A 25,051-nucleotide genomic window follows, 5' to 3' on the forward strand; every position below is an offset into this window, starting at 1 on the left:
ATAATCAAAAAGTTAAGTTTTCAAATGTTTGGATCTGAGATGTAGTGGAGTATTAGTAAAAGCATGGGCAATTGGAATTTAAGTAAATGTACTTAATGACTTTCCACCTCTCTCTCTCTCTCTCTCTCTCCCTCTCTCTCTCCCCTCCCTCTCTCTCTCTCCTCTCCCTCCCTCCCTCTCCCCTCCCTCTCTCTCCCCCCCTCCCTCTCTCCCCCTCTCTCTCTCTCACCTCAGCTCGTAGCTCAGCCAGTTTCTTGTCCATGCTGCTCCTTGCTCCCAGCTCATCCTCCAGGTCTTCAGACATGCGCCCCAACTCGTCCTGATGCACCTCCTTCAGCATGTTCAACTGAGGAGAGAGCACAAAAATAAAGTAAAATGTAATGTAAAATGTATTTTGGTGGGCTTGATGTCGTCGTAATGGCAGATTTTCTTTTACACTTGGTTGCAGCCGATCCACATGTTTGGTGGCGCTCAGGTGCTCTGATACCAGATCTACCAGCTTGTAGATCTGCTATTTTCAGGCTCTCAACGTTTCGTGGTGAACCTGTAGAGCTGATATTCTTTTTCTTTCTTTTTTTATTCAGAAAATGTTTCAGCATTTCCCCCCAAAAAACTGCCCATGCAAAACTAGCAGCTTTAAATGCTAGCAGCTTTAAAATAGTTAATCCCAAATGGTGCCTATCTCTATCTCATTGTATGGAATAAAAAGCCAGGCATTCTCTGGTTTAGGTTTTAGGTCGTGTGCCTGTGCCCTACCTGCTCTGACACTTACAGATAACGTGACCGACCCAATCTCCTTCCCCAATCTGGCTCTCCACGCCTCGTTCCTATCGTTTCATCTCTGCATGTCTGTCTGCTCCATGCAGCCAGACTCTCATCTAACTCTGTCCTTTCATCAACATCACTCTTTCTCCGCTATCTCCCCACGTGGCTTTCATCGCCCTGTGTACGTCTTGTCTCATATATGGTATCTCAATGTACCCTCTCCTCTCCTCCCCTCTCATCGTTTCATTATACCAGGGCTGAGGTCGCTGATGAATGATGGCAACATCCATCAGAGCAATTCCATGGCCTTCACCCCCTTTGTTCTCTGAAGGCTTTCACTGCCCCCTGATGGTGAAACTCTGCCAACACACCACCACCAAACGCCAATGACTGAAACAAGCAAGTGTGTAAGTGTGTGTGTATTTTTGTGCGTGCATGCATGCTTTTGTGTGTGTGTGTGTGTGTGTGTGTGTGTGTGTGTGTGTGTGTGTGTGTGTGTGTGTGTGTGTGTGTGTGTGTGTGTGTGTGTGCGTGCGTGAGTGTGGATTCAATGGAGTTGAGTGTAGGCAAGTGCTCGATCTTTGAAAGTCCATCTGTAGGAGGAGGAAAACAACTAAGATGACAGGACATGTGTGCATATAAAAATAGATTATTGTCGATAAAAATCAACTGTAGATTTAGTTGACAAAAATCTTATGATATAGAGCATTTTCAACCAGTGGTCCAGGGACCACCAGTGGTCCTTGAGGTGGTCAGCAGGTGGTCCCGAGCTAAATGATGGAGAGAGTTGGTAACCAAATGAACCCTTATAGATATTTAACTCTTGAGAGCGTAAAATGAAGCCAATGATGATGGAGAGAGTTGTTAATTTGGACCCTTAGATCTACGTATTACTACTGTATTCTACAGAATGTAGAAGAATTGTTATTTTTATCGTTTGCCTGTTATCTCTCATAATGGTACCAACGTCAATACAGTATGGAATTGTGGACACAATCTTATTATTAACAAAATATTAGAAGTTAGATGTCAATATTGCTAGAGGGCGCTAACTAAGTCCACATGTTTGTGTACATTTTTAGTTGTATTGTAATCCCCATAGGGGGATTTTAGATCGCCTCAAACTGTGTTTGAAAAATAAACAAATCATCCCGGCGGTTTCACTCATATGGATATGAAGAATCAACTGACTGAGAGCTAATGTTACTTCTGCCAAATTAGTAACATTTTCGCTAGAAACAGACTGTATCAAATATGAGTGACTGACTGTCGTAAACCATACAAAGGCACCTCCCCGACAATATTGAGCGGGTCAGTTTGTTTATTTTTGGTTCTCATATGAGACGATTTTACGATAACCCAATGTTATTCTCCATGAGAAAAAATTCCGCAAACCCCTTGGAACCAGAGGATGAGTGAGTGATGTCAGGACTTCGGCGGTCTATTTAATCAACAAAAAAATGTATCTGTATCAGTGGTTCTCAAACTTCTTCATGTCAAGTACCCCAACAATTATATGTATTTGGCCGCAGACCCCCATCTCAAAAACGTTGTTCCAGACCCCCCCCATCTCAAAAACTGTGCACATGCTAGTTTATAAGTGCACGTGACAATAAAGGAAAATAAATTCATAATTAAAATATGAGCCATAAGAGGCACAAGAGCCCGCTAACAAAACAACCATTGTACAACAGTCTACTCTATTGTGTGCATTGCTACTATGATCAAAGCTGTGCTTTGGCTCCTGTAAAGACCAGTAGAGAGAAAAAAAGGTAAGTTCTCTTTATTGTCAATGGCATTTAATGTTTGTGTTAGGGACAAGATGACGTAAATTTTCCCTTCATTGTCAATGGCGTTTTTAAAACAAACATTGAACTAAAAACAAACATTAAACCTGTATATAGGAGGGGCTAGCGCCCCTCAAAAACTCATACCCGTGTGAAGTGAGGGGCACTCTTATCATCATACATCTTCACATTCCGGCCAATCACAATTTGCTTCGGGGAAATTGCATCATTTCCTGATAATGATGACTCACTCAATGAAGCAACCCGGTACACTTCCCCTTCTTGAGATTCTAACTTCTGTAGAATTTCTGAATTTCTGACTTCCCAGTAACTGACAACATACGTCACCACCACCACCAGTTCATTTCGTTCCGTGGAACTACATTACTAAATGCACGGTCAGAGAGACCACATGACATACCTTCACAGACTTTGAAAACCCCTGGCTTATGTGGTTCCAAATTGCCTTCAGAACAGAATATTCACACCATGCGATTGTGATACAAAACATCAACCATATTGCATTAGCAAACTAGATAGTATGTCAGATGCAAATGGTTTTCATGTGGAAGTCTATCATTGAGTGTGTGAGTGTGTACTTGTCTACTATCTCACCTGTTTGAGGGCTTCCTGTTTGTTCTTGTTGAGCTCCTCATATTTGACCTTCCACTGGCTGAGCTCGGCCTCCAGCCTCTCGATGCTCTTACTCAGAGCGTGTTTGTCACTTGGGGAAGAACACAGGAGAGAAGAGAGAAGGAACAGAGGCAGAGTCAGCAAAGCTTTTTTTTTTCTCCCCCTTGTCATTACATAATAGTTTAGCTTTAAAGCAATGCTGTCCTCTCAAGGGAGTTCCTGACCAGGACACCGAGGACACGTACCACACACGCTGGCCGTGCACAGAAATCAATAACAGGTCACTGGTTCACTTGTTCTTTGTGGCGGTTGGTGGTCTGAAAGGCTGTGAAAGCCATTCCTCCATGACATACACTAACAACAACAACAACGACGGATAAACTGAAAAAAGAAAAGCTGTTCTCCACTTGGAGTTATTGTATTGAAAGGCATCAACCAGCTAGGTCCTGCAAGCTCGTTCTTCTTATTAAAACCCTTGAATGTCAAGTGATGAATACTCGCAGCAGGGAACAAACAATGCTAGAGGATGATGGATAACACAATAAGACTGAATATCGCACCCAAAAAGAAGAAAATGTTGCATGATCCAAGGTGAAATATGGCATTTTGGCACAAAATCAGTGCATTTTTTTTCTGACCCCCCCTCTCCATCTATCACCCCGTCCATGTTTGTCTTCTCTCTCTCCTTCAGAAGGACCTAATGCGACTCGTCCAGACTTACTCTCTCTCCTTCAGAAGGACCTAATGGGACTCGTCCAGACTTACTCTCTCTCCTTCAGAAGGACCTTCTGAGGCCCAGGCGGTGGCGTAACCGTCTGGGCACCCCGACTGGTAATCCAGTCGCAGTGTGCCGCGGGTTCGACTCACGAGCCCGACACGGCCTTTACTGCACGTCATCCCCCCATCTCTCTCCCGTTTCCTGTCAGCCTACTGTCTGTCCCTTAAAAAAACCAATAAAAGGCGTAAGCCGCAAAAAATATCTTAAAAAAAAGAAAGAAAAGAAGGACCTTCTGGGACTCGTCCAGACTTACTCTCTCTCCTTCAGAAGGACCTTCTGGGACTCGTCCAGACTTTCTCTCTCTCCTTCAGAAGGACCTAATGGGACTCGTCCAGACTTACTCTCTCTCCTTCAGAAGGACCTAATGGGACTCGTCCAGACTTACTCTCTCTCCTTCAGCAGGACCTTCTGGGACTCGACCAGACTTACTCTCTCTCCTTCAGAAGGACCTAATGGGACTCGTCCACACTTTCTCTCTCTCCTTCAGAAGGACCTTCTGGGACTCGTCCACACTTACTCTCTCTCCTTCAGAAGGACCTTCTGGGACTCGTCCACACTTTCTCTCTCTCCTTCAGAAGGACCTTCTGGGACTCGTCCACACTTTCTCTCTCTCCTTCAGAAGGACCTTCTGGGACTCGTCCACACTTTCTCTCTCTCCTTCAGAAGGACCTTCTGGGACTCGTCCACACTTACTCTCTCTCCTTCAGAAGGACCTTCTGGGACTCGTCCACACTTACTCTCTCTCCTTCAGAAGGACCTTCTGGGACTCGTCCAGACGCAGCTGGATGGCGTTGAGCTTGCCGGAGTCGTCCTCCACGGCGGTGATGTCCTCCCACAGGTGGTGCCTGGTGCTGCGGTCCTGACGGCTCAGGGCGGCGGAGGAGCGCAGGCTCGTTGTGGTCACCGCGCTGCAGGTGGCGCTGCGACCGTCCCAGCTCTCTGACGCCTCAACGCCACCGCCTGGAGCGCCTCTGGAGCGCAACACTGACTCCAAGAGCTCCAAGTCCTGGAGGAGAGGGAGAGTTCAGAGCAATTTTTTTGTTTTAGTCGTAGTCGCAGCGTGCCACGTTGTGAGCTTGTAGATTTTCAGCATGCAACCAAACACAAAATGACTTGACTTTTAGTTCTACCGGATCTCTTTTCCACTAGTCCCTCCCTAACATTTTAGTCTAGTTTTTGTTGCAGAAATTGTCAGTATACCTGTAAGTCATAGTTTTAGTCACGATAGCTTAGTTTTCATTGAGTTTTGTTGTCAGTGAAAAAAGTCAATGAACATTTTTCGTCATAGTTTCGTTTGTCACGGGGAGAGAGGAAGGACAGACAGACAGGCGAGAGAGGAGGAATGGTAACAACGTTACGATTTGCACGCTTTGAACTTAACCGTTATCAGAGGTTGTCAAACTGTCTCATGTCAAGGACCCCCAACATTATACAAAGTATTTGGCCACGGGCCCCCATCTGAAGATATTTTGTTCCAGGTACCCCAGAAGAAAAGATTTGAGTAAAAAAAAAAACATTTTCACGATAAAAAGATTAATAAAATCTAGTGCTATGAGCTTGTATATCTGCTATTTTTGAATAATCAACCAATGAGCTACAACATAGCTAAAACCTAAAATGACATAGATGCTTCCTCGGTTTTAATGGGTTAAATTGAGTCATTCTTTTGCTTGGGTTAGAAGCTGACATAGTCATTTATTTGCTGGGTTGGTTCCATGACCCCGGGGGTCTATAAAAGGCCCATTAAAACTCTATTAAATAACCTCAAAGCAGAGAGACCCAAGGTTCTCATTAGAAAGCATTGATGTACAAACTGTGGGCCGGCACTCAACCTGTGTCGTGGCAGTCAGACATCTACTTGGTTGCAGAATTGTGTACAGCAACATTAGAATGCAGCGTCATTAAAACAAAAAAAATCAAACCCCTAATTGCTACCGATGTGCAGTTGGTGCCTTGCATGGTTTCCACCGCCATCTGTGTATGAATGTACTGTATGTGTGAATGGGTGAATGTAATGCACAATCTATGTAAAGTGCCTTGGATAAAAGCGCGATATAAATGCACCATTGCTTACTTATAATGCAACGAGAATGTTCTAATCCGGATGCTTTGCACACCTTTCAAACCACCCACATGGGGGCCAGAATGAAGATCCCAGACCTATCAAAACGTACGGTACATTCTCTAGAACAGTTTTCTCTCTGTTCCCTGTCTTCCTCACTGCCAGGGTCACTCATCAAAGGGTTGGCCCACGGACACATGCAGGGGCTCTGCCAAGAAGACATGCTGTGAGAGGAGAAACCCACGGCACCGTGGGTGGGTTCCAATGATGAAACATTTGCACATCCCATTGTTGTTGTCCAAAAATAATGATCTCATGGTAAACTGATGAATTGGGAGAGACATCTCTCATGTCTCTCCTGTCATCTCAGGAAAACCTGAATGACTTTGCAGATACTGTATCTGTCTAGATGCTGACGGAAAGAGACAAATCTTTGCTTCTCTCCATAAATCCTTAGATGAACTTTTTAGCTCAGTCAACAAAGAAATATGTGTGCTTTAAAGATGATGTCAGCTCAGTCAACAAAGAACTACTGTATGTGTGCTTTAAAGATGACCTCAAGATATACTTTTGTCTTTTGACTGCTTTCTCACTAACTTCACAGCTTATTAGATCAAAGACTTGATTTAAGTGTTTGTTGAGTAGATTGGCTTTCTACATGGGATATTCAAATCAAAACCCCCAGCTTAATAGAAGGTTTAAATGTAACAGTTAATGGCTTGATTGATTGATTGATTATTATAGCATGAATTTAAATTAAATATAATCAAAACTGTCAGATCTAAAATGTGCATAATAGATTAGGCAAATTGTAGCCCTTCCAAGCAGAACCAGCAAAGTTGTCTTTATGATACACACAAATGAGTTTGTGTGTAGGCTTACTAGGCTACATTATGTCGTATACATGTAATTGTTCCTGTGTGTTTTTTCTCAACAAGGAAAAGCATTTAAGCTTGTTAAAGTAATTATAATCATCCATGGATGAAAGGGATAACAGCGTGACAGCCAGCTGTCTAATCTGGAAGTGAACTGATCCGATACAGAGTGTCTTTTGGCCAAAACACTGTGTTGAAGATTGGAAACGTGTCAACGTTGCCTCGCCCTCTCCGTCACCGCCTCAAATCAGTGGTGGAAGTACTGTCATTTATTTTTACTATGAAAGTATCAATACCACAATGCACAATGTAGAAATACTCTGTTACATGTAAAAGCTCGGTGTTCAAAACGTTCTTGAGTAAAGGGCCATTCGCACTGAGCACTATCTAGGACTATAAAAATATGGTTATAAAAATCGGTCTAAGTCAAGTGTGTGACAGAGTTCACACCAACTATATACAATGGTGAACAATATAATTAGAGTTATCTTTATAGTTATAATGCTCGGTGTGAATGGGAAAAATCTTTAGAAAATAGCAGATCTACAAGCTCACAACGCATCGTCTTGTGGCACGTTGTGATGCGTGTTTTGCAAAAATAGTCAAAATTTGTATCTAGTAAAGTCTTCAAATAATTGTAGTGGAGTAAAAGTACAATATTTGCCTCTGGGATGTAGTGGAGTAGAAGTAAAATTATTGAAAATTGGACATACTACTACAAAGTTACAGTACTTGAGTACAAGTGCTTAGTTACATTCCACCCCTGCCCTAGGTCAAATACTGCACTATGCAGCCCAAAACTCAATATGTAGAACAGCTGTTAATTAAAATAGCGTTAATACAAAGTCATTCTGTGGTAGAATTAAATCGTGCAGTAGAATTAATCTAACACGTCGCTGAGAGTGTGCTCTTATTCCCCTGCTTATGCATGGTGATTGCACTTTTTAGATTAATAACAATGACCTACAGGAAGGGTAATGGCTGTATAATGGCTTTTAAATAAAGAAACAGAGACTGCATCAGATCTGAATGATGCATACTCTTGTGTTCTTTATGTGCTTTTTTCATGTACATCTCTTTTTTTAAAGGTTTCACGACATTCATTTTCATTTATTTATATTTATATTTTTTCTTTTAGGTTTTATGGCCTCAATTACACCCCAAAAACACCTGAACTTTGTAGCCTGGTTTCCAGCCCATAGACCCCGCCCACTCCACTGAGCACACTGATTCTTTGGAGGCTCAGAGTCTGACAATCAGGCTATGAACTTTGAACATTCAGTGGATTTTCTGTGGTCTGGAGTTTTCTCTGGGGTTTGGAAGCCTTTTGAGCTGCAATGAAAACAGGCAAAACAGTGAAAACAGTGAAAACAGGGGTGCAATTGAGCTCATAAAACCTAAAGAAATTAAGAAAACATTACACCAGTTGTTTATTTTGACAGCAATTTTGATGCATCCATCCATAATCCCACAGCCACACACTCATGTATACTTGCTATAACTAGATAGGTGGTTCATAAACCTTTTCATGTCAAAGCCCACGGACTCCCATTTGTAAAAATATTACAGGGACCCCCATTCTCAACCATTTTAATTTCAAGGACCGCTTATAGAGCAATATATTAGGCTAAAGTGATGAATGCATGTTTTGTAATAATAATATACACAGTAACTAGTAACTAAAGTTTTCAAATAATTGTATTGGAGTAAAAGTTCAATATTTGGATCCGATATGTAGTGGAGTACTATTGGAAACTGGAAATACTCAAGTAAAGTACAAAATAAATACCTCAAACTTGTACAGTACAGTATTTGAGTAAATTAATGTACTTAAGTTACTTTCCACGTCTGACCCTCACAGAACAGCATACTGTATTTAATCAGATGCTCCCTTCTCCATTAATTACTGTTATTTATATATTTTCACTAAACTTTTGCACAGGCTACATGCCAACAACATTATTGACCTTTCACAGAAGGGGCCTAAGGTACATTAAATATCAATGCCTGGTCAGGTAATTACAACTGTTTGTGTTCAGAGGGCTTGAAGCTAAAGTGGAATCACAGACTGAAAAAACAGATGCCGTCATTCTAAGGTTTCCCCAGCAGGGGGACCCAGCGTGAAATGTATTATGTCTACGTTTCAGATAAAGCAGAGTCCGCCACATGTGGAAGTACTCAGCATGTGTTTATGTGTGTGTCTGTGATTGAGAGAAAGAGCGTGAGTCACTGACTGACTGACTGAATGAATGAATGAGAGACTGAGAAATAGAGTGCAGTGACAGAGAGAGAAAGAGAGAGAACTTATAGTGACAGAGAGAGAATGAGTGACTTAGAGCGAAAGAGAGAGAGAGCGAAAGAGAGAGAGAGAGAGAGAGAGAGAGAGAGAGAGAGAGAGAGAGGGCTAGAACAATGGAGTGAGGCAGGAAATGGTACTATACTGTACATGGGTTCCGACCCACTGTTTGGGAACATTTAGCAGCCCCTGCAAGACCACCTCTACTGGATATGATCAGCATGCTCTAATTCAACTAGTACAGCCAGTGTATGTGTGTGTGTGTGTGTGTGTGTGTGTGTGCGTGCGTGCATACTGTATGTGCGTGAACCTGTATGTGAGTGAGTGTGTTACCATGGCAACCCAGTCTGAACTGACTGAAGGTCAAGCCTGATAGACAATGACGCCAATCTGTATTCACAGTTTGAACCCAACCTCCTCATTATGAGGTTAGTGTGTGTGTGTGTGTGGGTGTGTGTGTGTGTGTGTGTGTGTGTGTGTGTGTTTGTATCCGTCTGCACCCTTCCCTCAACAGGCATAGAGTACTGTACGTGTACATGTAATTGTTCCTGTGTGTGTGTGTGTGTGTGTGTGTGCGTGCGTGTGTGCGTGCATGCGTGCGTGCGTGCATGCGTGCGTGTGTGCGTGTGTGTGTGTGCGTGCTGAAACAGTTATGCAGAATGCTCCATCCTTGCCAAGAAAGAGGCACGCCCTTCCTAAAAACAGACACTGGTGCTGTTCTGGTTGCAGTTCTGGTCAGAGGCAGTGGAAGTGACCAGCAGTTCTGGTCAGAGGCAGTGTGAGGTACAAACTTATTCAAAATCAAAATGTACAGTACTACACCAAAAGTAAAAGTACTCACGGTGCAGAATATTTATAACGCATTGCGAGCTTGTAGATCTGCTATTTTCAAATGGCCAAAATGTATACAAGCTTGAAGTGGTTAATGCATGTTTTGTAATAATAATCAAAATATTGAAAGTAGTAACTAAAGTTGTAGTGGAATAACAGTGCTACGCGTTGTGAGCTTGTAGATCTGCTAGTTTAAGAACACAACACCCAAACGCAACCAACCATAAAATGACTTTTAGTTCTACTGGATCTCTTCTCCACTAGTCCCTCCCTAACATTTTAGTCTAGTTTGTATTTGTTGAGGAAATAGTCAGTGTATTGAGTCTTAGTTTTAGTTATCATAGCTTAGTTTGTATTTAGTCAGTGAAAAGAGATAGTCGACGAACATTTTTCGTCATAGTTTTAGTCGACGAAGTCAACACCGCTACAGCAGCAGTACAAGTAGTACTGCTGTTACTGCTATAGGACTTCTGTTGGGTGCAGCTTATATATAGCTGGGATTTTCAGTAAAAAAAAAAAGGATGTAGTAATAATAAAGAGCAAGGCTGTAAATGTCCTTTAACCCATTTTGAGCGGGAACCCCTTTGGTGTTTTAAAGCATCATGTCAAAGCTATTGAAAAATAGCAGATCTACAAGCTCATAGCGCGGCACAGGTGCGGCACGCGCTACAAGTTTGTAGGTCTGCTATTTTTGAAAAATCGTGAAAATGTAGTCTGAGCGTTTTTAACTCAAATCTTTGCTTCTGGGGAGGTCCCTGGAACAACATATTTTCAGATGGGGGTCGGTGGCCAATTACATATACTAGCCCTTACCCGTTGTAAAACGAATTTATAATTAGTTTTATAGACCTCCATATTATTATGGTCAATGCCTGTGTGAAAAGTGGGAGCGATTGGTGCAGGCGGTGAGGAGATACGGCGGTGTTTCAGACAGACAGACATTGACTGAATTATAGTATGATTTTTGGGGTCCTGACATAGAAACATGGGCTTTTCAGAAAACTGTCAGGAATTTGAAGGCATTTGTAGAATCGTTGTCAGGTCTAAATGGGTTAATGACGGCGAACGAATATTTTCCTTGTATAAAAACGCTCCCTTACAGTCGTACAGTAACCCCTCAAAGAGGAAACCTTTCCAGAACTGCAGAGGGGCCAAAAAAATGAAATCAAGCAGCCGTTTGGCTCCAATCCAAGCATTTAATGCTCCCGTTCTGAATAAATTCTCCTCCTTTTTATGTGTGCCTTTGTGTTGTGCCAGTCGGCATAAAAAGGAATAAGAAAAGTAGACTTTTTGATAGCGGCAGCGACTTTTATTCTAACTAGGTCTAGCTAGAACAAGACTAAGTACTGCAGCATCCCCGTGGCCCCAGGGAGAGTCCATGCATGTGTCATGTGTGTGTGTGTGTGTGTGTGTGTGTGTGTGTGTGTGTGTTCTATTTAAGGAAGGCCCTCTGTACAGTTAGTGGTGTAGATACCCAGGAATGCACACACACACATTCCATATGCTTTGTCTGTCCTGGTATCTAGTCGTGCTGGCCTACATTCACAAAGCCCTTCATGTCACATTGGTCATGTAGACACAGCAGACAGACAGCAGAGCGCACACACACACACACACACACACACACACACACACACACACACACACACACACACACACACACACACACACACACACACACACACACACACACACACACACACACACACACACACACACACACACACACACACACACACACACACACACACACACACACACACACACACACACACACACGTCATGTAGTCACAGCAGACAGACAGACAGCATAGTACACACACATGGTTGTTTCATCTGGGCCCAGGACAGAGGGGCGGGGTGGGGTGGGGTGGGGGGCAGTGAGTTACATCATACAAACTGAATGCATGAAAAAGTAACACGTGAGGAAGGAGTGCTCGCTTTATTCCATCGTAGCTTTTTGAGACTGTTTTTGTGTGTGCAAATGAATAATTTCATGAATGGTCATCTATGGCAGGGGTTCTCAACGTTTTTGGCTGGGGACCCCGGAAATGCTTTGGCCATGTATCGCAAACTGGAGATCCCCCCCTAAGCACATGGAATTGTCGGAAGTTGAGACGTTATATTTCGTTTTGTAATTGATATATCAATAAGTGGACAGCTTATAATTGAATAGAGGTCACTATTTGAGGATTTACGGTATATAGCAACTCATTTTTGCCACCCAAGTTACAGTACAACTCTGATTCAGTGTTCTAAAAACATCATCTAAAATGAAGGCTCCTGATGTTCCATTCTAGACCCAGGTAAGATTATTTCCGTCGGTCAGTAATTATTGATATGGAGGAAACAGGAGGTAGGAGGGATGGTGACAGACTCTACCACACCGTCTCCAACCTGAATGCTAATGAATCTGTTGACGGTACAAAGGGAAGATAGCGGTATTTACATGTGATGAGAGCAGCCAATGGTTGTCACGTCTAGGTTAGGTGTGCGGTGTGTTCCCACATTTTACGAGTCCATTTGGTTTCATATTACACTTTCAAGAGTTAAATTATTGTTAAACATCTGCATTACTTAATTTACAAATTAGACCCGACAACCTACCCCAAACCTAACCACAAGCACGGAGAAACGCATGTTCGACCTTTGGTGTGTCGAATAAGTGTGCGCACCCCGTCTACACAATAATTAAGAATGTAAAGAGTTGTTTTGATCAACGTTTGCCTGTTATCTCTCCTATGGTACCAACATCAATACAGCATGGAAATGTGGACAAAACTGTATCCAATGATAACAAAATATTCCAAGTCTGAGAGGCATCTCATCAAATGGTGCTCAAATGCTGAATAAATACTGGACCTTGACATGAGAAAGGTTGAAAACCACTAGGTTGTGTGAAACCCACCTTTTCTCTGTCCAGTTTGTCCTCGACGTCCACGTCCCTCACCGGCTCCGGTTCCGGGGACCCGGGCAGCCCCTCCCCCACCCGGCTCACCGGGGACCCGGGCAGACCCTCCCCCAACAGGCCCCCCGGGGGCTGAGAGGAGGAGGTCGACGAGGAGGAGGGCGACGAGGGAGCGATGGAGGACGGAGGCTGGTGGTGGGGGGAGGAGGAGGTGGTTGAGCAGGAGGAAGCGGTGGCGGGGCCGGGGGGAGGTGCTGCCGTCGCAGAGCTCTCCGCGCCGCGCAGTCGGAGCGCCTCCTGCCGCAGCGCCTCGTTCTCGGCCGCCAGCTCCTGGCGCTCGCGCCGCGCGCCGCTCAGCTCTTTGGTCAGGGCGTCCAGCCGCTGGCGCAGCTGGCGCACCTCGTCCCGCGCCCTGTTCCGTTCCGACCGCACCTGCAGGGGGTTGGACCGTTTTCACTAGGGGTGGATTAATCACACCTGCAGGGGGTTGGACCGTTTTCACTAGGGGTGGATTAATCACACCTGCAGGGGGTTGGACCGTTTTCACTAGGGGTGGATTAATCACACCTGCAGGGGGTTGGACCGTTTTCACTAGGGGTGGATTAATCACACCTGCAGGGGGTTGGACCGTTTTCACTAGGGGTGGATTAATCGCACTTGCAGGGGGTTGGACCGTTTTCACTAGGGGTGGATTAATCGCACTTGCAGGGGAGCACATCTTTCACTACTTTGTTTATGAGTCACAATCAATGGATTCATAATGGAATCATAACCCTCTGAATGGAATCGTCAGGTACCTCATAATGTCATAATGTTGTCACTTAGCTGACCTTACATTTGTACTGCAAATAAGTCCCCTCTCTCATTCTCACAAATTGATAATAACTTTGTTATTGATTGGACAGACTTCAGATGGAATACATTGTGCAGCATGCATCAAGACACACACACACACACACACACACACACACACACACACACACACACACACACACACACACACACACACACACACACACACACACACACACTTCAGATGGAAGTCCCCGCCGCCCCCCTCCCCCGACACGAAAACGATACGATACATAGTCAATGTTGCGGTTTTCATTTCGATATACTTCGATTCTTGAAATTAAAATATAATTTTTGATGCAGTTACTATATCGTTACACTACAAAGCTTGTTATCTCAATGCTGGAGAAAGGCCAAGACTAGTATTATTAAGGCTGGCCAAGCCATGGCTGAATGGGTAGAGAGAGACTGTCCTAGTGTCTGAGTCAGCTCAAGTGTCCCTGAGCTGTACTAATAGTACCCACTGCTTCTAATGGATGAGGATGAGTTGTGAGCTTGTAGGTCAGCTATTTTCAGAGTGCAACACCAGAGCGCAACCAAACATAAAATGACATGTCTTTTAGTTCTACTGAATCTCTTTTCCACTATAGTCCCTCTCTAACATTTTAGTCTAGTTTGTATTCGTTGACGAAAATTAGTATATAGTATAATAGTATATTTAGTATAGTATATCATAGCTTAATTTTTATTTTGTTTTTATTTAGTTTTCGCCTGTGAAAAAAGGAAGTCGACAGAGATTTTCCGTCATAGTTTTAGGCGACGACATCAGCACCACAAGCAGCACTTCATCAGCATGCGCACCAAGGAAGGAGGCCCACCTTGCTCCACTTCTCCCTCCAGTTGGCCGTGCAGTCGGACCACCACCTCATGGTCTTCTCCATCTGGGCCGCCCTGGCCCGCGCCTCGTCCAGCTCACGCAGCCTCAGCTCCTCGCGGCTCTCCCAGTCGGCCCCCGCCAGGTCCCCCATGGCGCCCAGGGACACCAGCCCCCCCAGCCCCCCTAGCCCGGGGGACAGCAGCAGAGGGGGGCTGGAGCTGGGCGTGCCTCCGGTGGGGCTGGGCGTGTGCGTGAGGCTGTCGGGCGAGCGGATGGCCCGGTCGGGACCCCCATGCAGGCCCAGGCCACACAGCAGGCTGCCTCCGGACTTCCCGCTCTCGGAGAGGTGGTGGGGGCTGGGGGTGTGGTTCATGATGACGGACGAGGAGAAGGAGAATGACGGAGGGAATGAGGGGGAGCGCCGCTCAGGAGAACATGGTCTGATGCTTCATCCGCTGTTGTGGCTGCACCTGGAGAGAGACAGAGAAGCAGTGGTACCTCAGTACAATGTTGAAGTATTTGTGCTTTACTTGAATATTTCCAATTTCCAGTACTTCTATACTCCACTACATCTCAGAGACAAATATTGTACTTTTACTCCACTACAGTAATTTGAAAACTTTAGTTACTAGTTATTTTGTATATTTTGATCCTTACAAAACATACATAAACCACATCAGCCCTATATAGGCTATACATTTTGTCCATTAATAGCCGATTAATAGCTGATCTACAAGTAGGTTTTTTCTTATTTGTATATACATTTGAAAACTACAAATAGTTTTTTTTAAAGTACACTTTTAAGTACATTCCGATGCCAATAACATTGTGCTTTTACTCAAGTACATTCCGGAATGTATTTCTATATTGCAGTATTGATACTTTTACTGAAGTAAAACATTTAAGCAGTTTTTTTTCCAGCAGCACTGGATTGGAGAGAAGCACAACAACAGGAAGAACAGCCACATCAGAGCAGGGAAAACAGAGGGAAACAGATGCATTGTTCACATGGTTGTGAAAGGTAATCATTCACAGACATAAAACTGTGCTGCCTATGGGAAAGAAAACCCCTTGTCTCGTCTCAGTCGCATACACACAGTCACACACACACGCACGCATACACACACACACACACACACACACACACAGCTTAGATGCTGCACATGGCTGAGTCTGGATTAGACTCTGCCCTTAAGGGGAAGTGAAATGGAATAAAAATAAACAAATAAAAAAGTAGATGAAAGAGTACAAGAGGGCTACAACTCAGACAAGAATGAATGTGGAACTACAACAACACACAAGCAACGGGTACCTCGGCTCATCCCAACAGACCAATAATACATAGCTGTAATTATTCCAGCAGCGGGTGTTGGGAGAAAAAAACGAGCGCTGTGGGAAAAGCTAACAGCTACTCTACACCCTACTGCCGCTCGCCTCACACACGATTGCTCACATTTGTCCTCTCTCTCTCTCTCTCTCTCTCTCTCTCTCTCTCTCTCTCTCTCTCTCTGGGCCAAATTGTTATACTGGCGCTGCCATGAGTAAAACCTATCCGTGGTGCTTTTTTAAACCGTTGCTATACCCTACAAATCTCTCTTTTTTCTGCCACTCAGCTCCTAGTTTGTCTCTGTCCCCTGAGCTCTCGACTGCTCCTGGAACTGGAACAATCTTCATTCTATCTCTCAGATCTGTTACCTCTCCTTGGATTCACGTCTCAAAACCACCTGTTCATGCTATTACTGCACTACTGTTTAGTTCTACAAGTGTTTCACATTGAAACACCTGTGTTGGTTCCCAACATGGCAGGTGTACATTTGAAACTCATGAATACAGACTTGTATAAGGCCCGATTTAGACTGCAGTTACATCAAGTCAAATCAGATTCAAATCAGTTTTTTTCTTTTCAAATCCGATCTTTTGGCCCGACCATTCACACTACCTTTTGCAAGTGACCAGATCCGATCTGTGCGTTCAAACTGATTTTAACAACTCAACCCATATCTGCTTTGGTTACCGTGGTAACCAACAACAATCTGACATTGCAGATAGGACCGCGTGTAGCCATTCTCTGTACCATTTTAATTTAGTTTAGTTTGTACTTTGTACGTAGGCATCCCCCAAAGTGCAAGGAGCGCCAAAGTCTGACGTAATTTCACATCCTACCCGTTTTGCATTTAACCCTTCTGAATTCCAATAACTTTTCATATCGCGTCAAAGAAGAACGGTGTTCCAAAAATAAACAAATGATCCCGGTGGTTTGACTCATATGGATATAAAGAATCAACTGACAATGTTACTGCTGCCGAATTATTAACAACAGTAACATTAAATTCGCTAGAAACAGACTGTATGACATATGACTGACTGACTGTCGATACAGAGACACCTCCCCGACAATATCACAGAGACAGTTTGTTTATTTTTGGACAACAATTATTATATGAGACGATTTTAAAATGAAACTTCTGCGACACTTCGGGGATGAGCGAGTGATGTCAGGACTTTGGTACAGATTTCACCGTCTGTCCACTGTAGTGCTGACATAATGAAGTGACATTATTCGTGTACTCAAAACAAACGTATGTTGCACTATTGTTTTCTCTCTTACTCTCTTTCTCTCTTACTGTACTCTCGCTTTTTTTCTTTCTATTGCTCTCGTTTTTATTTCTCTCTCTCTCTTGTTTACTTAAATGAAAATACTGGCGCTCTGTAATGACGTCACGTCACGTCGTCAGTAGCGCTGGGGTCGCGCTGCAAGTGACGTTTTGGACAGTTTGATATGTGACTTGGGTCACATGACATCATCTGGTCGTTGCATTCAGACCGAGACGGATCTCCTCAGATCGGATTTAAATCACATTGGAAACCACCTAATAGGCTAATATATGTGACTCAAGTCAAATTTGAAAAAAATGGGATTACATGTGACCTGTCTGCATTTAGAATTATTTAAGCAAATCGGATTTCTATCTTGATGTGACACAGATCTGATTCAGGCTAGATTTGGCTGCCAGTGTAAATGGAGCCTTTGGCCTCATACACACGTACAGATTAACAAATGTTCTGTGTTCCGTCTGTGTTTGATGGCCGCCTCAATGCTTTTCCAATGAAAGTCACATGGTTTGACCAAAAATACACTGGAATGTATGGACACTTGGAATACACTGGAAAAAGCATTGAGGTGGCCACCAAACACAGACAGAACATAGAGCATGCGTTTGATATGCGTGTATGAGGCCCATGAACCAATGTTCTACGCCAATCACACACCTGTGTTAGTTCCCAGTTTGTCTAAAATGAGTTGAGAGCTGGGGGCATGGGTGGGAGAGGATGAGCAAGCTAACTGTATCTGTATTGTATTGTATTGTATTGTATTGTATTGTATTGTATTGTATTGTTACATATGTAATGTTTTATCCATGTATACTAGAGACCCCTCTAGCATCTCAAGGGGCCATCCATCCTCTCAATACATTCAGAAATGTTGCTCCATTCTCTCCTCTCTGTGTCTCTGGAGATCCGATCCAGTTGCACCTCGATCCGCACACGCAGTCATGCACAGTGAGAGAGAGAGAGAGAGAGAGAGACAGCCAACCATCAGTTTGTTTTCTCAGTGTGAAACAGCGTGTGGGCAATCTACCGCTGTGTGGTATGAACCGTTGACAAAATGTTTGACTGCACCTACGGAACTCATAATGGCCTTTTCCACAGGGGTTGAACCGGTTCAGTTGTCCTACTGAACCAGTTCAGAGTGTTTCCACTGAAAATGAATTGGTTCAGAACACTAAAATCCGCAAAATGGCCGCCGGTTCCGTGAAAGCACCAAGATACCAAGAATCTAGGTCTCCACCTCTGCCATATTGTCCTCCTCCCTGCTTTCTGCAGCTCAAGATCAAGGAACCTCACTCAAGACAGGTGGAAAAATCTGACATGGCACCTTGCACGCTTCCTCGAAAGCTCACTCTCTTCTAGGCGTTGGATATCTTTCACGTTGTGAGCTTGTAGGTCTGAAGTAAAAATTGGGCTTGAGACAGACAGACAGACAAACAGACAGACAGAGAGAGAGAGCCGAGCGCTACAGTTAATTGAGCAGGTCGTGTGCATTATTAGGAGAGAGAGAGAGCTCGGTCCAGCTGCATATGGTGAGGTAGTGGCGTGTGAAACCCTCCCTGAAGCCATAGTGTTTATTTGTGAAGGAAGCGTTTACCCTGTGTGCACTGTGTGTTGTGTGTGTGTGTGTGTGTGTGTGTGTGTGTGTGTGTGTGTGTGTGTGTAAACCTCTGAAAAGGAGCAAGGATGTGCATGTCCATTGTCCACAATCAAAGCTGGGCATGTGCAGAGCGAAAAAACACAAACACAATCAAATCTGGGGGGGAAATTGTCCATTTTGGTTCCACTCCCGGGGTTAAATTAACACTGAGGATTTACTGAGTTTACTCTTTTGTAATTACCGGTATTCTGTTTATTTTAACGCTATGTCATAGCGTGCAAATGCTCCTCATTCTAACAGCGAGCCATTTTCCTTTTCATTTAGTATAGTGTAGTCACTATGCTGTAGGCTGATATTGATGTCATTTGGAGAAACTGCACCAATCTATTCCAGTTGCCAACTGTCAAAGTGCTCTGACCACAACAGACATGTGTATGCTCACACAGGCACGCACAAACACACACACACAGGCATGCACGCACGCACGCACACACACTCTTCAATCTGTGGTTCGGATGGGGACTCGGGTATCACTCCTGAAAGGAGAGAGGAGGAGCGGGAGATAGAGAGACAGAGAGAGAGAGAGAGAGAGAGAGAGAGAGAGAGAGAGAGAGAGACACACACACACACACACACACACACACACACACACACACACACACACACACTAACCTTGACCACAAAAGAGTGATGGTTGTTGCAGACTGGGTGTGGGTGTGTGTGGCGTGCGTGCGTGCATGTCATTCTTAATACTCAGTGGATGTTTAGGAATGGGGCTGAGAAAAGGAAAATGTCCGACTCTTGATTCAACATGTTTCATTTGGGGATCCCCCACCCGTCCCCCTGAAGTTATGAAGAAACAGAGCATGGCGAGGATGAGGCAGAAAATGAGACATAGATGCAGATATGTGTCAGTCAATAAAAACACAACGCACATGGTCTACTCTACTCTCACAGTGGGGTCTGTGTGTGGACCCCCCGTACTCTACTCTCACAGTGGGGTCTGTGTGTGGACCCCCGTACTCTACTCTCACAGTGGGGTCTGTGTGTGGACCCCCGTACTCTACTCTCACAGTGGGGTCTGTGTGTGGACCCCCAGGACTCTACTCTCACAGTGGGGTCTGTGTGTGGACTCCCAGGACTCTACTCTCACAGTGGGGTCTGTGTGTGGACCCCCAGGACTCTACTCTCACAGTGGGGTCTGTGTGTGGACTCCCAGGACTCTACTCTCACAGTGGGGTCTGTGTGTGGACCCCCAGGACTCTACTCTCACAGTGGGGTCTGTGTGTGGACCCCCAGGACACTACTCTCACAGTGGGGTCTGTGTGTGGACCCCCAGGACACTACTCTCACAGTGGGGTCTGTGTGTGGACCCCCAGGACACTACTCTCACAGTGGGGTCTGTGTGTGGACCCCCAGGACTCTACTCTCACAGTGGGGTCTGTGTGTGGACCCCCAGGACACTACTCTCACAGTGGGGTCTGTGTGTGGACCCCCAGGACTCTACTCTCACAGTGGGGTCTGTGTGTGGACCCCCAGGACACTACTCTCACAGTGGGGTCTGTGTGTGGACCCCCAGGGATCCTTGAGGGGACATTAGCTCATATATAGCATAAAAAACAGTTAAACCCCAATTTAATTTGCCCTAGACTTGATGATCTTGCAGGCTTATGCAAAGGCTAAAAGAAAATTCATTTAGATAGCATGTTATGTGTGTATGTCCACTCCTAATCCAGAATACTACTAGGCCAATCGTATCATATTTCTTGTGCACGCTGACAGCAGGCCAAGGACCTCAATTCCCAACAAATTCATAATTGCACACTAGAAATTGTCACTCCAGGCCGTGGGATACATGACCTGCATAGTGAGGTTAGGTATGGTCCGGATCCAGCCAATCAGGCGCCTATGACATTTACACAGTCTCCAGCCTCCAATTCCTGCCTACAGCACATCCTCCGGTCGCGCGCGCGCACACACACACACACACACACACACACACACACACACACACACACACACACACACACACACACACACACACACACACACACACACACACACACACACACACACACACACACACACACACACACACACACACACACACACACACACACAGTTAGCTGGCAGAAATACACACAGCAGCCGCCGATTTAACAGAGTCCTAAATCTGGGTCAAGGCATGGGAGGACACAAGAGACACCAGAGCAGGAGAAAGAGAGAGAGAGAGAGAGAGAGAGAGAGAGTCAAAACCAGGCAAGTCAGAATGTCAAGGGCAAGGCACACCTGTATTCATAGACCAAACACTTCATGATTAGTTAGTTGTGCACGATTCATCTAGATTCAGACAACTACGCGATCTCATTTCCAAATCTGAGCAGGAATGGTGCAGCACTAGTTAGCTGTCCAATTCATTTGTTACTCTTATGATTTTGCTATAAGAGAGAGACTTTAAGAGAGGTTTAAGTCGAGCACTTTGATGTTGTCTGTTTAAAGCCACAGTCGTTGGCTACAGGTGCCACAATTTCAATGTGCAGCACTGTTCATGATGCGACGCAACATAATCTCTTGCTGGAATACATGTTTCAAGTGCAATAAGGGGTTAGTTATTTACTTTTAGCTTATTTATAGATTTTTTTTAGCATATAATAGTGATTTGATGCACTGATCGGTTGCCACTTTTAATTTCGTTAAACATGTTACAATGACAATAAAGATCTACAGGTATTCTATTCTATTCTATTATGAGCATATAGATTATTTGTGAGAAAATAAATTACACAAAATGTATATTTATTTATTTTTCCTATTATGACATGCCCAAATAGGGATGCCAAATTAAAAGAGGTTCAAATATAATTTCTGGCGCATTAGAATTAGCCTGGTAAATACAAATCTTTCTCATGGAACACCGTTTGAGAGAGCAAAACCAGAGGAGAGCGAGAAGGGGGAGACCAAATGAACGGCGGTGTTACGGATGGCCTATATAAAACTAAACGCTTCTATAAATAAAAAACCTCTCCTCCCAGCAAACGTCCTCCCAAAACACTTTGATCTGTGTATGTATGTACAGTATGGGTGTATGTATGTACACAGTATGTGTGTATTTATGTAGTGTGTGTGTGTGCGTGCGTGTATGTGTGGTATCTACTCTAGATACACACCGACACAATAATGTCAACACATGACTTCTAAGAAGATTAACCCATTAAGACCTGAAGCCAATTCCATCAAATCCTAACAGATTTCTGAAAAACCTATGATTCTACATCCGTACATCAGTGTTGCTCAAACTTTTTCATGTCAAGGAAGGACCCCCAAAATGACGTATTTTGCTGCCGTCCTCATCTCAAAATATTATGTTCCAGGGACCCAAAGAAGCAATGATTTGAGTTAAAAATGTTGTTTATACATCAAAAGTTTCCAAAAATAGCAGATCTACAACCTCATAGCGCAGCACAAAGTGGTTTTAACGGGTTATAAAGACTGAGAGATACTCCTGTGCAGTTGTTTACTAAACATACGCAGGGAATATACACAACTGTGACTCTCTCTGAAAACACCTGATAATAATGTATATCGTCTGCCGTAGTACATAGGGAGGTAGGGAGAGCGGCAGAGAGAGCCAGGAACATGCAACTATTAACTACAGTAACAGACTCGGAATATAAACAGCATATTATTCCGAGATAGCAAACTCCCACATCGCAGATCTGAGATTAGCATAAACTGTAACTCAACTGTCATTCAATAGTGAATGTATATATGTAACCAAACCCGGGTCTCCCACGTGTGGAAAGCCAACATCTTAACCACTAAGCCAAAGGGAATTCCCTACAATTCGGCAGAGATATTAGACTTTTAGGTCATCAGACTGACATTGTGAGCCACTCTGCTACACTCACCCCGTTTTTGACGTCCTCCCACGGGGAAACCCGATCTGGGTCACACTACCAATGTAATACTCCCCCTTTTTTACATTTTATACATTTGAAAACTTGTGAAATGGGACAGTCTGCATAATGAGTACTTTCTACTTTTGGTACTTTAAATACATTTTAATTCCAATACTTTTGTACTTACCCAAGTAAATGTTTAATTCCGGACTTGTAGAGTATTTCTACATTGCAGTATTGATACTTTTAAAAAGTAAAGAAATGTCAGTATACTTCTTCCCACCACTGATTACTTTGTCGATACATGTACATTGTCGATACATACAGTATATCTGTCATCCGTTAAATAATCTGTGATGCAGTGGCCAAATTATAATCTCATTATACCAGAAGAACTTTCATCATTCAGGGAAAAAACAGGAAATCTGAATTTCCTGTTTTACATAGTTTTCTTTGTCTTTTTTCTGTTACTCTTCTTGGCATTACATTTCATATCACATTCTTCACCATACTGGGCCGTGGGAAAGTATCTTTAACCACTTAAACCCAATTGACTGGTGTGGCCCCTTCACTTTTACCCTCTACACCAAATAAAATGCCTCTGCGAAAATAGCCGATCTACGAGCTTGGAGAGACCATAGGAGACAACATAAATGTTTGTTTTTTGTGTGGTGCAACTACTCCAAGGAACAGCATTGTCCGTCCTAACCTATGTGACTATATGTTTACAGTATCAGTATGGGCAAAAGTGGCGCTGTTGTGCCAGAAACAGAGAGAGATAGTGCTGCACTGTTGCCTGCTAATGAGAGAGAGAGAGAGAGAGAGAGAGAGAGAGAGAGAGAGAGAGAGAGAGAGGGGAGTTGCACCACTCAGTTCACACGGGTGTGATTTTTTTATTTTATCCCACGATTTTGCAACCAATTTTTTGTCTATTATCTAATGCAGATGTTTAACAATAATTTAACTCTTGAGAGTGTAAAATGAAACCAAATACACTCATACAAATTTACACTCTCAAAAGTTAAAGATCTATAAGGGTCCATTTGTTTACCAACTCTCCATCATTTAGCTGGGGACCACCTGGAACCCCCATAAGGACCACTGGACGATTACATTCCGCTATGGTGAGCGATTAAAATGTGCCCCCTCTATTCACTCCTGTTAAAGCACGATCTTTAACAGCGTTTTTGTCCGATTTCTTTCTCCATCAGCGCCTGGATTGGCTTTTGGCAATAAGGCGTTCTTTGTAGCTCAATGAAAAATCTCCTCTGCCTCGCAGTTAGCATCTTAGCGCTTCTAGCAGCACCGAAGGAGCCATCGGGTGACACGAACATGGCGGATTACGACTTCCGGTCAGTGGCGTTTCCTGATCCGTTCCTTTTACTGTCCGTGCGGGCACAGAACGCAACTCTGTTGTGCGCATGCAACGTAATGGGCTTAATAATGTGGTTGATAATTCTTTAGACCAAAACAACTAAACTATTTACTGAAGACAACCAAATCACAGATTTGTACAATCTCAGATTTACATGAACTTCTTTACTACATTTTTATCCCACGATTTTGTAACCCATTTTTTCACCCGGTGCCAATGCCTAAGCTGTAATCCTGGGCGCAAATATATTAAATGTTCAGCAGTCCTTGATCCATAGATAATTTCTTGTTGTCATCTAGGTTGGTGATAACATAATAACATTTTAGTAGCCAAAATGAACTAAACTTCAAAGTCAACTAAAATCTTATATTTAGTCGACTAAAACAAGACTAAAACTGAAACATTTCAGATGACAAAAATGTGACAAAAACTAAATGAAACTAAATCAGAATTTGCTGTCAAAATCAACACGGGTGGGATTCCTCCATCCTAACCACCGTGCTCTCAACGAAGACGACATTATTCAACCACACATGTATTACTTTTCAGTTTAACAGACCATAATAGCACTGTCGCCACAGCTCAGCAATTTTAACTGAGCCAAACACTCTGACCTCTTTCCAGAAGTCACAGAGGATATTATTGTGCCAATTCTTAGCAAGCAAGTCACACCCGAGTGCATAAAAAAGTAGGCATATTTCATTTATATTTTTGTCAGTGAAAAAAGGGTAGTCGAAGGAAAACAAATCGTCACAGTTTTAGTCGACAAAATCAATACTGGTAGAGAGAGTTAGAATAGACTATCACCTGGAACTGGAAACTAGGTCAGGGTTGGCAGTGCCAGTAATGCATGGTCTTGTTATTGCTTACATGGCATGCAGTGCTGTGAGTTACAGTAGAAATGCATTTGGCCCAAACGTTTAAGTTTGAGGCCGGCCCAACCCCAAAATCCCCTAATTTTGT

General features: G+C 43.7%; 1 protein-coding gene across 2 annotated transcripts in view; it reads right to left on the reverse strand.

Moving 5' to 3' along the window:
• Window positions 1-25,051, reverse strand: part of ccdc102a (coiled-coil domain containing 102A) — a 94,180-nt gene that overhangs the window by 30,040 nt on the left and 39,089 nt on the right. For both annotated transcript variants that reach the window (XR_014568939.1, XM_083759644.1), the window contains exons 2-6: window positions 14,606-15,074; window positions 12,936-13,367; window positions 4,701-4,969; window positions 3,168-3,276; window positions 230-346 (exon numbers count right to left, since the gene is read on the reverse strand). Coding sequence is in view for 1 of the 2 variants with exons in the window: in XM_083759644.1 (XP_083615770.1) it covers window positions 230-346; window positions 3,168-3,276; window positions 4,701-4,969; window positions 12,936-13,367; window positions 14,606-14,977 (1,299 nt within the window). In the remaining variant the exon portion in view is untranslated. The remainder of the gene's footprint in view (window positions 1-229; window positions 347-3,167; window positions 3,277-4,700; window positions 4,970-12,935; window positions 13,368-14,605; window positions 15,075-25,051) is intronic.

This window comes from Protomyctophum parallelum (genome assembly GCF_964188405.1).
Source record: "Protomyctophum parallelum genome assembly, chromosome: 2".
In the NCBI taxonomy this organism is placed as follows: domain Eukaryota; kingdom Metazoa; phylum Chordata; class Actinopteri; order Myctophiformes; family Myctophidae; genus Protomyctophum; species Protomyctophum parallelum.